This window comes from Lepidochelys kempii, chromosome 9 (genome assembly GCF_965140285.1).
Source record: "Lepidochelys kempii isolate rLepKem1 chromosome 9, rLepKem1.hap1, whole genome shotgun sequence".
Taxonomy (NCBI): domain Eukaryota; kingdom Metazoa; phylum Chordata; order Testudines; family Cheloniidae; genus Lepidochelys; species Lepidochelys kempii.
In genome coordinates this window covers 53,771,172-53,786,123 of record NC_136388.1, presented here as the reverse complement: position 1 = coordinate 53,786,123, position 14,952 = coordinate 53,771,172, and the positions used below count along the sequence as shown (strand labels likewise).

The following is a 14,952-nucleotide window of genomic DNA, read 5'->3' as shown; positions in this document are numbered from 1 at the left end:
ATTAATGTTAGATACGAGTCAGGGAGCGGGGACAAATTGCACTGGGACAGGGCGGAAGTCAACATGAAGTGAGTAGCCATTTCTGGTATTTTTCCGGTATGTAGCATTCACTTTACGGTTTGTTTTGGGGTGTTTTGTGGGTGTTTCTGAGGTAAAATCCTAGCAGCAGAAGCCCTACAGACATGGGACTTACCAATGTACAGTGGAGAATTGTTTGCCTCAGCAAAGTCATCCACATAGGAGATCCCAAAGGGCTGAATGGGAACAGTTCCAATCCCAGCTAACAGCTGGGCAATGACCATCAATGCCCACATGCTGCTTGCCTCTTTGCGGGGGTCCTGGGTGGTGCTGGGACACACAAACATATCCTCCTTGTGACAGAGATAGGCCTTGGTGTGACTCTTGTTACCTGGAATGAGATGGTAGGAGTGTTATAAGCCCGAGCACCCACTCACTGACCATTAGAACTTGCCACTATGACCTCTTACCATCTGGTACCTCATGTCATATTCTGCCCTCAGCACACCCCTGTCTTCTTGGGGTTGCATAGGTGTTACTGAGGGCATAATTTGAAGTTTTATGAGAGGTGATGATGCATGAGAAGTGAAATCCCAGCTTGACATTCAGGCCCAGGCTGAGTTTACAGGGCTGTTTTTTGTATTAGTAAACTGAGCAGGTCACACACTCAGAGAGAATAAACTCTACCACACCACATGTACAGTCACCTCATGGAGTAGGACTGCACTGTATGGCTGGTGATAGAAGGTGCACTGCCCACTCAATGCACAGCTGAGGCTGAGCTAACTACCTAGACCCCTCTTTAAACCTGCTTACTGGTCACCCACACTTGGGTGTTGGTATTCAGCTAGAACTGGGAACGTCCTCGTTTTAATCAGCAGCTGTCATCACCTTAGCATTCCTTCAAGGCATGATGTTACCTTTAGTTTCAGAGGTCAGGGTAGAAAGGAAATTGAGCGGGGACCGTTCTGATTAGAGACGGAGGAAACAGATGCTCTCCAGTAAGCCACTTTTGGTACAGGAGTAAAGATAACAGTGTTCACCCAGAAGAATTGCTCTAAGAAGTTCCAGTTTAGCTTTGCAAGAGAAGATACTGAATTCCTCGCAGAGGCCAAAGTAAATCTGGTTTCAATCTATCGATCAAAGTGCTTGTTGGTTCCATTTAAAACAGGCCAAATAATTATGGTTATTTGGGAAGGGGAAAATCTGTATCCAGTGTAGAATAAAGGCATCATAAATGAAATGTAATGACTTCAGGGCATTTATTCACTAGGTCTTTTCATTCTAGTGTCTTGTTCTCCCCAATTGTTTCAACATTCCCAGCAACTCTTTTTAGTTAAGAAAAAATGACTCTGTGGCTTTTCTGTAGTTAGAGCAAATTACAACAAAACAGAAACAAATGTTTGTCAGGTGATTATGGATTTTTGCTGGCGTAATAGGACTGTGCATCCCAATAACAGGCTACCACAAAAATCCTTATGCAAGTTCATTAAAAGCAGTTCTTGCATGTGAGTGGTTTGTGCTTTCAGCATGAAGGAGCCTCCTTAACCATTGGAGATTTTTGCTTTAAAGAAAAGCAGAAGCAATACAACCATATTAACCACATGCCAAATATTGTTTTGTAAAATCAAGTTGGTTGCAACTTAATGAGCACAGAAATACACGCCAGACCTATAACATAACTATTTCTCTTCTGTTCAGCATTCTGCACTCCTATTACTTAGAGAAAGCCACCAGACAGATTTTATTTAAAGCTAACTTAACATGTGCACAAGGAAAAAAACCTTGGTATACCCAGCGGCCTCACAATTTAAGAAAAGGTAACTTGTGTGAGACACCCCTAGGATTAAATCTATTTCATCTGCTTTGGCATTGGAGCTTGAGAACAGTCAGGGCATGGGTACCAGGAAGGGCAACTAAGACTCTGAGCTGAGAAGAAGAGACAGATCTGGCTGGAAAAATTAGGACATGGCTATCATGGCCCATGGAGGGGCTAAATCCCTGGGCACTGCTTTGACAATGTCCCCTGATAGCCAGAGCCCCCAGCTGAGGTGAATGAGATAAAGTCAGCTGGAGTCTTTCCATTCACTTCAGTGCTCTCCTAGCCATTCCTCTTCCCAATTCCCTCCCCAGGGCAATTGTTGTAGCTGCTAAGGCTGCTTTCAAACAACCCAATCGGGAGTCAGCTAGCAACATCTTGTGGATACCTCTGGGTTTTGGGTTGGTTGGTTTTGCCAACCCTCTATCCTGATAGAGATTCGTTCTTACATTTAAAGGGTGGGATTTTCAAAAGGACCAAAGGGTCAGGTTTTTAAAGGTATTTAGATGCTAAAGAGGCATATAGATGTATAATGGGGTTTTCAAAAGTACCTGGTCATTAGCAGGCGGGATCAAACCTGAGGCCTCTGAAGCTTAGTGCATGAGCCTCTACTGCCTGAGCTAAAAGCCAACTGTCTGTTAGCTGAAGCTGTAGAGTAAACTTATTAACTCTCTCTCTAAGTGGTCTCAGTGCCACTAGACGGGACAGAACACCACACCCAGGAGATGTGCGGGTTACATATTTCCCCTAGCTGAGGAAGCACATCCTGAGCTTCAGAGATTTCCCAGTTGAAATCCTGGACAAGCCCCCACTTGTAACACTGACAGACCCTGGTTGTCGGCAGGTGGGATAGAACCTGGGGCCTCTGGAGCTTCGGGCATGAGCCTCTACCACCTGAGCTAAAAGCCAACTGACTGTTAGTTAAGGCTGTAGAGCAAACTCGTTAATATCTCTCTCTAAGTCTCGGTGCCACTACATGGGACAGAAACCACAAGCAGGAGGTGTGTGGGTTACACCTACTCCAATGGGAATTAAGTGCCTAGAGCCTTCAAAAAACTCACTAGGCATCTACTTGCCTTTACAGTTCTGTCCCTAAGTGATTTAGGAATTTTTCAGAATGCCACCCAAAGCTCTGTGGGGCAGGAACTATAAATTCTTGTGTGTTTGTACAGCACCTAGCACAACAGGGGCCTGATCCTGATTGGGGTATCTGGACCCTATACATTCTAATCATAACAGTAATAATATCTTAACCCACAGAGACCCCAGCACTCCTGACAAGCATTCTGAGCCTTCCAAATAAGCCTGTGGCAATGCAATCTGTAAATGCACATAGCCAGCTCTCAGGGGATTGCCTCTGGAAACCATATTACCACGGGAGCAGGCAGGAGTCTGGCACCAATAGAAGGCTGCCTAGTGCAGCATGGCAAAAGAATCTGTCCACTCTTCTCACTCCCTGAAAACTTATCTCAGAGCTAGTTGATTATTCAGTGCCCTCTAGTTCTGGGTAACTAAAATAACAAATAGTGGCCAACTGAGCTCCCCAGAATACTTCATGGTGCTGCTATGGGAGTTCGCAGGCCTAGGTCTGTAGAGAGGGATGTAACTGTGCCACCTTTTCATATCACCACGTAACAGCACAATGTGCATGACTGGGCTTGTGCAGCACCACGTCTAAACACAGAATCACAAGGCCTTCTCCATCACTGGGCCCACACCAGTTTGCAGTGCAACAGCATTTGTCACATCGGCGGGGAGCACGGGTAAGGCTCATGCTATACCACAACCCCAGTGCAACAGACACAATTTATGCACCAGCACAGCTTCATGAAACACCTGGAACAACACAGCCCAGGTGCACAAGACACGTTCGATGTGGACACACCTGTCCATGAATGCCACAGCCAGAAGCCACAAGGCTGTGTTTTGGTTCAGGCATTTTGACATATGAGGCTCTAATAAGAAAAGAATCAGAGCAGATGACACCTGTTCCCTGATCCATTTCATTGGTCAATAAAGAACAAATCCTGTTGTAAATCCAATCATTGTTCACAAACTGTCTCGCTGTGGGACCAAGGCTTCTTGGTAAGATCACAGGGACACGTGGCATTTGTCTGACATCCTACCCATGGGCTTGTCTGTTAATCAGCCAACTTTTCAAACAAAAATGTTTGGGCATGGATGGAAGCGAGGCAGCTAGTGATATGGGTAAGAACCTGTTTTTCGTATTTGACAGAGGATGAACTCTGGAAAACGTGTAGTTCCATGATGGAGAGTTGTTTTTTAATTATGTTTTACAGAACCTGGGCTTCAGAAGAGCACTGGTCATGGCAACTTGTCCAGAGCAAGGAAGCACGGCCCTGGAATAACAAAGCGAGGGGGCTTTGCCTTTAGGTTTCCCTGTCCCCCAGGGGTGAAAGTAACTGAGGACACTTACCGGTACGGGGCGGGGCAGGGGGTCTCCAGCCCCCAGAAGGGGCGGGGCCTTGAGCGGAAGGGTGGGCCGGGGCGGGGGTCCTCCAGCCAGCCCTTCCATGCTGTGTGGCCCAGGGCTCCCATTGATTTAAAGGGCCCGGGGCCCCGGATGCCGCTGCTGCGGTAGTGGCAGCGGCATCCAGAGCCCCGGGCCCTTTTAAATCGCCGGCCCCAGGACAGCTGCTTCCTTTGTCGTCCCCCCAGGCCTGTTGGCGGCCGGGGTGGGGGAGGGCAAAAGGGGCAGGGACATTAAAGCGCTATAGGGTCCTTTGCTGCGGCAGTGCTTTAATGTCCCTGCCCCTTTTGCCTCCCCGGTTACTGGCAGGGCAACCGACGGGGGGAAGGGGCAGCGCTTTAAGGACAGTCCTTTGCCGCGGCAGCCCTTTAATGTTGCTGTGCTCTCCCCCATCCCTACCCCATTGGCGGCCCTGCTGGTAGGGTCCGTACCGGCAGAGCTGCCGACAGGGAAGGCAAAAGGGGCAGGGAGTGCTTTAATGTGGGCTGGGTACGGGCCAGTGCGGGTTCTTACCAGTACGCCGTACCGGCCCGTACCGGCTCACTTTCACCCCTGCTGTCCCCACACCCTTTCAGCTGAGTTAGAATCAGCCAGAGACCCATTATTGTTATTTGTATTCCAGTAGTGCCCAAAGGTCTTCACTGAGATTGAGGTCTATCACACCAGGTGCTGTACAAAGTCAGAGACAGTCCCTGCCTAGGTTTGCCAATTTTGGTTGGATGTATTCCTGGAGGTTTCATCACATGACATAATCTTTAATTAAAGCTTAATCTTTAATTCCTGGAGACTTCAGACCAATCCTAGAGGGCTGGCAATCCTATCCCTGCCTCAAATTATTGCACGAGCGACACGCCCTTTTGGAGGGAGACTTTAGTGAGTCTGAATCCATCTCCTTTTTTACAGAGAAGAACAACTAAGTCTAAGGGCTGGGTTTTCAGAATTTCACAATCTTCTTGTGGAAATCTGGCTCCAACTGAGCGTGGTCACTTAAAAGGCTGGCCCTGGAAGGAGGAAGTTACAGATTCCTGATGGGTGCTGCCTCCATCTCTAGCCAGCCTGAAGTGGTACCATCATCAGCAACGTCTTGTCAGGCAGCAAACTGAGACATTTGCTGGCACATGTAAACCTAGGATTGCTGCTGATATGCCTGAAAATGGGAAAGGGCTTGCAGAAATGGGAAGCCAAGTGGTTTGCATTCAAATTAGAGTTCTGGATGCCTCCCCCGCATTGTTCCAAGATAGTCACCCCAGGAAGGGGCTGAGCACAAAGCACCATCATGCTTCCAGCTCTTCCTGCTTATCAAGAGAATTGCTCTGGCGGCAGGGCACAGGAAGGCTGACACATAACAAGCAGAGATCAGAGTAACAGCTGTGTTAGTCTGTATTCACAAAAAGAAAAGGAGTACTTGTGGCACCTCAGAGACTAACCAATTTATTTGAGCATGAGCTTTCGTGAGCTACAGCTCACTTCATCGGATGCACCCGATGAAGTGAGCTGTAGCTCACGAAAGCTTATGCTCAAATAAATTGGTTAGTCTCTGAGGTGCCACAAGTACTCCTTTTCTTTTAACAAACAGAGAGACATGCACGCATGTCCATTAACTTCTCTGGGCAGGCAACATATATCCACCATGTAAGATCCCCCATCCTGCAGGGATCCTTTGGCCCTAATCCATCTTGGCATTCACTTAAATAATAAGACATGATAGGCAAGTTATTTCACAGAGATTGCAGCATGCCTCATGGGTGTCAGAAGAAGTGAGGGCAGAGGGCCAAGTGGGGTTAAGCCCTCCAAGAAGTGCAGCGATTGCCCTGAAATGCACTGCCTGAGATGCCTCAGTGTTACTATGCAACTGAATGAATATGTACGTGGAAGTCAAAGCTGTGCATTGGCATGGCTGTGACGAGCTGAGATCCACAGTCCTAAAGCCATAATGTCATTTACGAAGGCTTCTCCTCACTGGAAATGTCTTCACGCCCCCTTGCAGGACAACTGCATTTGTCTTATTGCAGTTATCAGCTCCGGCGGCAGGAATGTTAGCGAAGCAAAGTTCCAGGTATATGTACAGGGGTCACTATATGATGCTGTGTATTTATATTACGGCAGTGCCTAGAGGCCCAAACTGAGATCAGGGCTCCATTGTACTAGGCACTGTACACAGACATAATCCCTGCACCAAACAACTTGCAACCTCAGTAGACAGGGGAAACAGAAGTGAAGCGACTTGTCCCAGGAATCAAACCCAGTTCTCTTGACTCCCACCTCCCCAGCCCACACAGCCACTGTCTAAACAAACATCTGGCGGTAGATCATTTGTTTTCAATAGGTCAGTTAGTCTGTTCCACTGATCCCTGAAAGAAAACAGTAACTAACAACAGTGCTGCTGACTCTAGCAAATGAATCACGCGTCCCGTGATTGCGGAGCCTGCAATGGCAGCTCTTGTGATGACGCATAAAGTTCCTCTGTTCCCACCATTTTCAGGGCTGGTTTGGAAACATGGGCTGCGCTACGAGTGAGAGCTTGTGGGGCGCAGAACAGGGCCCCAGCCTTGCCACATCAGGCCCTATGGGAGTAGAATGGAACAGAGGGTTGTGGTGTTGGGGAAGAGCTACCGCAAGAGCTGGGGGCAAAGAGAAAAGGAAGCGGGGGTGGGAGGGGGAGTCTGGGTAGCAGTTTCTGGATCCCAGAGACAGGGGTGGTTCTGGGGCAGCAGAGAGGAAGGATAAATACAATAAAAATGAAGTATTTTTAGCTATTTCTGCAATTAATTATAATTGGATCCATTTTTGTAAATAAAACTGTCATTATTACTGGACAATTTATCTAGCTGATCACAATTATACAAAGCAGGCAGAAGGATTTAAAAGAAATGTATGAAATGCATTGAATATGAGGAGTAATTCAAAAGAAATAATGTTTAAGGATTATAAATGTAGTCACTGCACTCAAAATGGGTTGTGTAGTTATGTCAAACTGGCTCAAACCCATAAATCTCTCTGGTCTTAAATCTTGTCCAGCTAAGCATCAGTCTTGAAGTCAGTCCACATTGTCCATCCCTCTTAGGGTTTGTACACCGGCCCATCATAATTGAGGTGTGAGGGGAAATACAGCTCATGTTTTCTAAAATAAGGGCATGATTCTTTGTGTCTGACTTATGAATGAGCAGGTGACTGTACCAGAGAATGGGAAGGAAATCTGGGGGGAAGGGTCAGCGAGGAATGGGAGGGAGTGATGGGGGGGACTAGGAGGGCAGAGCTTGATACAGTCATAGGAAATTAATGACATTTTGCCTGTCTTAAAGGTTCAGTGGAGTCTCTACCCAGCAGTCAGGGAGACGGATGCATGTGTGTGTGCAGTAAAGGCTGTCTTTTCAACCCAAAATGACCACACGCACAATGGCAGAGGAGCAGAGGAGGGGAGTTAAATGACAGAGTAAAAGCCATGATTTGGTGGGTTTTTCAAATCTCAGGATTTCTGCTCTCTTGCAGCTGGCAATACTGCAACAAGTTCAGTTCTTTTACACGTTCTGCACCCCCAGTGCACTCCTGGCAAGGAGAAGGAGAGGGTGAGTATCCTGACTGGGAAGGCTCATGCTGCCCCCAGCGGATGTGGTGGGGAGTTACAACCCCCAGGAGGATATCAAGTCACTTACCCGTGTTCATTTGGGCAAACTTGTACCGGTCAGAGAGGAAGTGTGGAAGGGTCACCAGGAAAGCCCCCAGGGCTAGCAGCAGGCCCCCCAAGCCGATAAGCCGGGGGCGGTGAACTCGATTGCCAAAGTAGCTGACGAAGATGATGAGGACAACATTGCCAATCTGGGGTGGGGAGAGCAAAGTGGAGAGAATGTCATGGAGGGCAGGAAGGACACGAATGTCTGAGGGTCTATTCTCCACTGGGGCCTCTGGATGCTACAATCACCAAAATGAAAAGCACAACAGGGCACCATGCACTGAGAGAAAGGGGTGGAGGTCACTACAAAGGCATCATTAGCCACCCTGTCCTGAGACAGCACCTCACAGCATCCCCTCTGACAGGGCAGACTTAGGGCATGTCTACACTACGAAGTTAAGTCGACTTAATTTAAGTTGATGTCCACCCACCACAGTAATTAAGTCAGTAAAGCATGTCCACACAACACTCATTGTAACGGTGGAGTGCGTCCTCACTAGCAGCTCTTGCTTCAATGCAGAGAGCAGTGCACCATGGATAGCTACCCCACAGTGCAACTAACAGCAGGTGGGGTTGGGATGGACTTGCAATGCCTCATGGGACCAAGACATTGTTGCAGGGGGGAGCCGAAACATGACTTCAATCTCCCATGATGCAGCTTCCTCCCTTCCTACCCTGATATCAATGGCAAACCCATGTTTTTTCATGCCTTTTTCAAAATCCAGGCTTAGCCACACGTAGCCCGAGAAGCATGAACCCTGCTCAGCTGTGCACTGTTGTTGTGAGCATTACAAACACCGCACATCTTATCCTGCAGTATTTCCAGAGCTGAGATAGGAGCTGTCATAAATATAAAGGGAAGGGTAACCACCTTTCTGTATACAGAACTATAAAATCCCTCCTGGCCAGAGGCAAAACCCTTTCACTTGTAAAGGGTTAAGAAGCTAAGGTAACCTCGCTGGCACCTGACCAAAATGACCAATGAGGAGACAAGATACTTTCAAAGCTGGAGGGGAGGGGGGGGACAAAGGGTCTATCTGTATGTGTGATGCTTTTGCCGGGACCAGGTCAGGAATGCTCTTCAGAATTTCTGTTAAGTTAGTAAGTAATCTAGCTAGAAATGTGTTAGATTTTCTTTTGTTTAAATGGCTGGTAAATAAGCTCTGCTGAATGGAATGTATATTCCTGTTTTTGTGTCTTTTTGTAACTTAAGGTTTTGCCTAGAGGGATTCTCTATGTTTTGAATCTGATTACCCTGTAAGGTATTTACCATCCTGATTTTACAGAGATGATTCTTTTACTTTTTCTTTAATTCAAATTCTTCTTTTAAGAACCTGATTGCTTTTTCATTGTTCTCAAGATCCAAGGGTTTGGGTCTTGTGTTCACCTATGCAAATTGGTGAGGATTTTTATCAAGCCTTCTGCAGAAAAGGGGGTGTAGGGCTTGGGGGGATATTTTCGGGGGAAGACGTCTCCGAGTGGGCTCTTTCCCTGTTCTTCGTTTAACACGCTTGGTGGTGGCAGCATAGGGTTCAAGGACAAGGCAAAGTTTGTACCTTGAGGAAGTTTTTAACCTAAGCTGGTAAGAATAAGCTTAGGGGGTCTTTCATGCAGGTCCCCACATCTGCACCCTAGAGTTCAGAGTGGGGAAGGAAGCTTGACAGGAGCTGCCACATGGAACATTGTGATGTCTTTCAAGCAGCCCTGCTGTAAGCCATAGAATGAAACAATTCCCGGTTGCTGCTGGCAGTCATGCAGCAATTGAACATGGTGGAGCACCATTTCTGGTCCTGGGAAACAAGCACTGACTCATAGAATCATAGAATATCAGGGTTGGAAGGGACCTCAGGAGGTCATCTAGTTCAACCCCCTGCTCAAAGCAGGACCAATCCCCAACTAAATCATCCCAGCCAGGGCTTTGTCAAGCCTGACCTTAAAAACTTCTAAGGAAGGAGTTTCCACCACCTCCCTAGGTAACACATTCCAGTGTTTCACCACCCTCCTAGTGAAAAAGTTTTTCCTAATATCCAAACTAAACTTCCCCCACTGCAACTTGAAACCATCCGCTACCACTGAAAACAGTCTAGATCCATCCTCTTTGGAACCCCCTTTCAGGTAGTTGAAAGCAGCTATCAAATCCCCCCTCATTCTTCTCTTCTGCAGACTGGTGGGATCACATTATTATGCAGCTATGGAATGATGAGCAATGGCTGCAGAACTTTTGAAGGCGGAAGGCCACTTTCCAGGAATGTTGTGAGGAGCTTTCCCCAACCCTGAAGCACAGCAATACTAAAATGAGACCTGCTCTGACAGTGGAGAGGCAAGTAGCGATTGCTCTGTGGAAGCTTGCAATGCCAAACGGCTACTGGTCAGTGGGGAATCAATTTGGAGTTGGTAGATCCACTATGGGAATTATTGTGATCCACGTTTGCAGGGCCATTAATAGACTTCTCCTAAGAAGGGTAGTGACTCTGGGCAACATGCAGGACATAGTGGCTGGTTTTGCCACAGTGGGGTTCCCTAACTCCGGTGGGGCTAGAGATGAAACACATATCCCTATCTTGGCATGAGGCCACCTTGCCAAAGAGTACATACATTGAAAAGCTACTTCTCAATGGTGTTGCAAGTGCTGGTGGATCACAGGGGGCATTTCATCGACTTCAACTGGGATGGTCAGGAAAGATGCATGACACATGCATCTTTAGGAACATAGGTCTGTTCAGAAAGCTGCAAGCAGGGACTTTTTTTCCAGACCACAGAATAACCACTGATGATTTTGAAATGCCAGTAGTGATCCTGGAGACCCAGCCTACCCCTTGCTCCCATGGCTTATGAAGCTGTACACCAGCCACCTGGACAGCAGTAAGGAGTGGTTCAACAACAGGCTGAGCAACTGCAGAACAGTGGTGGAATGTGCCTTTAATAATAAGAAGAGCCCAGTGAGGAGCTCTGTGTCTTCAGGAGGCTTTGAAAACACATTTCAGTAATGAGCCACAGTAATGTGTGCCGCTTATCTGTGTTGTGCCTTCCCATACCATCGACGCCATTGCATTAATTTCCCTGTGCCTCCCCTCCTCCCACAAGGACCCCATTTTTGGAATAAATAAAGAGTATTTCATTCTCCAAATGTTGACTTTTATGGCACAAATATAAAGGAACAGAAAAATAATTTAATCTTGGGCAAGCGGTGGGATAAAATTCGGAGGGAAGAAACCAAGTCAGCTTGCCTGTGAAAGCACAGAAGTCTTGACCCTGAAAGGTCTTTGAATGGCCACTTTTTGTTCTTAGTACCCTTCCCTGGTGTTAAGTAGAAGGGATATTGCACCTTCCCTCTCCCTGTCCCCCAGCTCCTGGAAAGTTTTGGGGGAGGGAGATTGGGAATAGGGCAAAGTTTGCAGGCTGTTCTACAGGGGCTGCAGAGGGATTCTAGCCTTGAAACTCAAGCAGATGCCTCAACATGTCCTTCATAATCCACAGCATCTCATCCTGTGGGGCACACTTTTTATGCTCCTGGGATGTTCTCCTGCTCTCCACGTCCAGTTTTTCAGACAATGAAATCCTCCAGGCTCTGAGCTCCGTGTCAGCTGTCCCAGAGGCGTTATTATCTCGCTGAACATGTCATTACACATTCTCTTTTTCTGTCTTCTAATCTGCGAAAGCCTCTCTGCCAGTGTGGAGGATGTGCTGAAAGCCAAGCTTTCCACTGTAAGGCAAGCAAAGCACAAGGCAACCATTGTCAGTGCATACCCGGGGTCTGGTACAAGGTTGCTATTTAAAAATCCCTCCTTTTATTACACTCAAGTGCAAGCCAGAACATACTCAGAATCTCTAGCTAGTCAATGGACCAGTTTGCTGTTCCAGCCATGGTGAGTATGGCCCAGCAGGATGAATGATGGGCCTTGTGCTGCACCTTTGTGGGAAACTTGCATCAGGAGCACAGGTGGACAATGCCCCTTCCCCTTTGCAACATAGACATTGCTTTGAGACCAGAGACCAGCCTTAAGCCTCCCAAATTGCTACCTGTCTGACGCGATACCGGGGAGGGGGATGGCCATGAGAGAACACAGAAAGCCCACTCCCCCTTCCCTTAACACTGCTGGTAGCGGTTGCCCTGGGTTTGCAGATTCTGAGGTCAACACCGATCCCTGCCCCAAACCACAGGCATGTTAGGGACACCATGGCTGAGGGACGTGGAAATCACCATGGGCAGGGAATCACATGCTTTATTGTTTGCGGTATGAGCACTTGTAAGGAAAACTTCCACTGTCTCCTCTACGTGACCCTATGTGATATCAGTCTCCTGAGGATAACAGAGGCAGCAAGGGAGCAGATGTTGCAAGCACCTGGGTTCAGACCTGGTCCTTATGCTGCTATGCTGTGTTCCACAATGGTACCAGCAGGTTAATACTAGAGTGGTGTGGGAAAGTGTCCTACCGTGGTGGAAGAAATAAGGCAGCCTTTCCCAGAAACCTGCTGCAAAGGATTACAGAGTACTTCCATGAAAGTTTCCTGGGGATCTCCATAGAGGATTCCTGGGCCATCCCTGTGCACATAAACAGTCTTTTCCAGGGGGGCACCTTCTGCATAGCTGGAGTGGCCACTGGGAAGCAAATTCCCACTGCACCTAATTTTTTCTTCAGATTAAACATAAAATATAAAAACATGCAACCCCTACAGTTTGATTGGAATTGCATACTCACCAAAGGTTCCTTCCCTGGCATCACACTTGGCCACCATGCTGTCCTGCGACTGGCTGAACTGCTCCGGCATTAAAAATAGCTCTTGGCTCTCAGGGAGAATGGTCCCTCACTCGCCTGTCTCCCATTCTCCTCCTCCTCATCCAGAATGTCCTCCTTGTTGTTGTCTGAGGTGGCCTAGGACTCAGACTCCCGGGAGGTATCCAAGCTGGGTTTGGGGGGTAGTGATGGGGTCGCTGCCAAGAATCACATGCAGCTTATTGTAGAAGCAGCATGTCTGTAGTGCAGAACCAGAATGACTGTTCGCTTCCCTTGTCTTCTAGTATGCCTCCCTTGTCTTCTGGTATGCCTCCCTTGTCTTCTGGTTCTTTGATTTTCATGCAAAACTACTGTACGTCCCTGCTGTAGCCCTTCTCCCACATGCCCTGCACAATCTTTCCATAGATGTCTACATTTCTTCAGCTGGATCGGAACCATGTCTGCACAAACTCTTCTCCCCATAGACCATTAAGGTCCACCACCTCCTGTGTACTGAAGGCTGGAGTGCCATGATCAGCCCAGCTGGGCTGGCAAACTCTCCGCGCTGATCAACAGGAAGTGGGAATTCAAAAGTTCCCAGGGCTTTAACAGTGGAAGGGCTGTTTCCTGTGTACCTGGCTGCTGTGCAGCGGAGTTGAAAACAATCTCTGGAGCGGTCACAGCGGAGCTTTGTGGAACACCTCCTGGCGGCCAATTCAATTGACTTACACAGTGCTGCATCTACACTGCCTCTCTGTTGACCCATCAATATAGAATTAAGTGCTGTGCCTCTCACAGAGGAGGAGTAATTAAGTCGACATTACAGGCGAGTTAGGTTGGTGGAAGGGACCTGGTAGTGTAGACACATACATTTTTAGGTAGGCATAAGGCAGCTTCCATTGACCCAGGTTTGTAGTGTACACCAGGCTTTAATGCTTATGACTGATGGGAAAGAGAAAAGAAGAAGGGAAAGTGAGTGGAGAGAGGGAAACAGAGGATGGCCTCAAGAAAGAGTGAAAGTATGCAAGGAGAAAAAGAGACAATGGAACAAAAAGAAAGAGGGGAGAGAGACAGGCACATGGGGTGTCTGGAGTCCCTGCTCCCCAAAGGAACAGCCAGAAAACCAGGAAAGCAATGCTGGCCAGAAGCTGACCTTTTTTTGCCCAGGAGAATCATAGAATCATAGGGTTAGGAGGGACCACCAAGGTCATCTAGTCTAAATCCCTGCCGAGATGCAGGATTTGTTGTATCTAAACCATCCAAGAGAGATGATTTGCATGCTATGCCTCTGTTAATGCAACCTAAAGTGCCATTTGCTTTTTTTTTTTTTTTTTTTTTGCAACAGCATCACATTGCTGACTTACGTTGAGGTTGTGATCCACCACAACTCCCAGATCCTTCTCAGCAGTGCTCAGTTCCCCCATTCTGTATTTGTGCATTTGTTTTTTCTTCCCTAAGTGTAGCATTTTACATCTGTCTTTGCTGAATTTCATTTTGTTGTCTATAGCCCAGTTCTCCAGTTTATCAAGATTCCTCTGATTTTAGCTGCATCCTCCAAATTATTGGCAACCCCTCTAGCTTTGTGTCATCTGCAAACTTGATCAGTATGCTCTGTATACCTACATCCAGGCCATTAATTAATATTTTAAACAACACCGGACCCAGAACAGATCCCTGTGGAACCCCACTTGAGATCTCCCTCCAATCTGATATCATTCCGCTAACAGTTACTCTTGCTTTGTGGTTGTTGAATGTGTTTGTGTGAGGGCCCAGAGAAGGCCAGATAATGATCTAACTAGACTGGGCTTCACTCCTTTCTGGGAATCACTAGCCTGTTTTAAATATCCCCTTTGGGGTAAATTGTGCATTATTACTGTTTTTTAAAGGACAATGTTATTGCTCATGTGTAGGGCCCTACCAAATTCACAGCCGTGAAAAATGAATCACGGACCATGAAATCAGAGCTCCCCTGGGAAATCTAGCTATTGGAGGAGATGAGGAGGGATGGGGATGGAGGTGGGGCAGAGCGCCTCAGCTGGGCGGCTCCTACTATGCATTGGGCTCTAGCTGCTAGTGTCAGCTGGGCTGGGGAGGGATGGGACTTCCTCTTTTCCTGTATGACTGTTCTTGGGGGGAGATCAGACCCACTTCCAGGTACCTCCCCTGGGTGCAGGAAGCTTCAGCTGGCTCTGAAGCCAGGGCAGCCAGGAGAGGTACCTGGAGATGGGTCTGACCTCCA

At 47.6% G+C, this 14,952-nt stretch overlaps 1 protein-coding gene across 2 annotated transcripts in view; it reads right to left on the bottom strand.

The window, feature by feature from the left end:
• Positions 1–14,952, bottom strand: part of SLCO2A1 (solute carrier organic anion transporter family member 2A1) — a 118,883-nt gene that overhangs the window by 37,809 nt on the left and 66,122 nt on the right. For both annotated transcript variants that reach the window (XM_073360375.2, XM_073360376.2), the window contains 2 exons: positions 7,982–8,144; positions 194–409 (listed from right to left, as the gene is read on the bottom strand). In XM_073360375.2, coding sequence (XP_073216476.1) covers positions 194–409; positions 7,982–8,144 — 379 coding nt within the window. The remainder of the gene's footprint in view (positions 1–193; positions 410–7,981; positions 8,145–14,952) is intronic.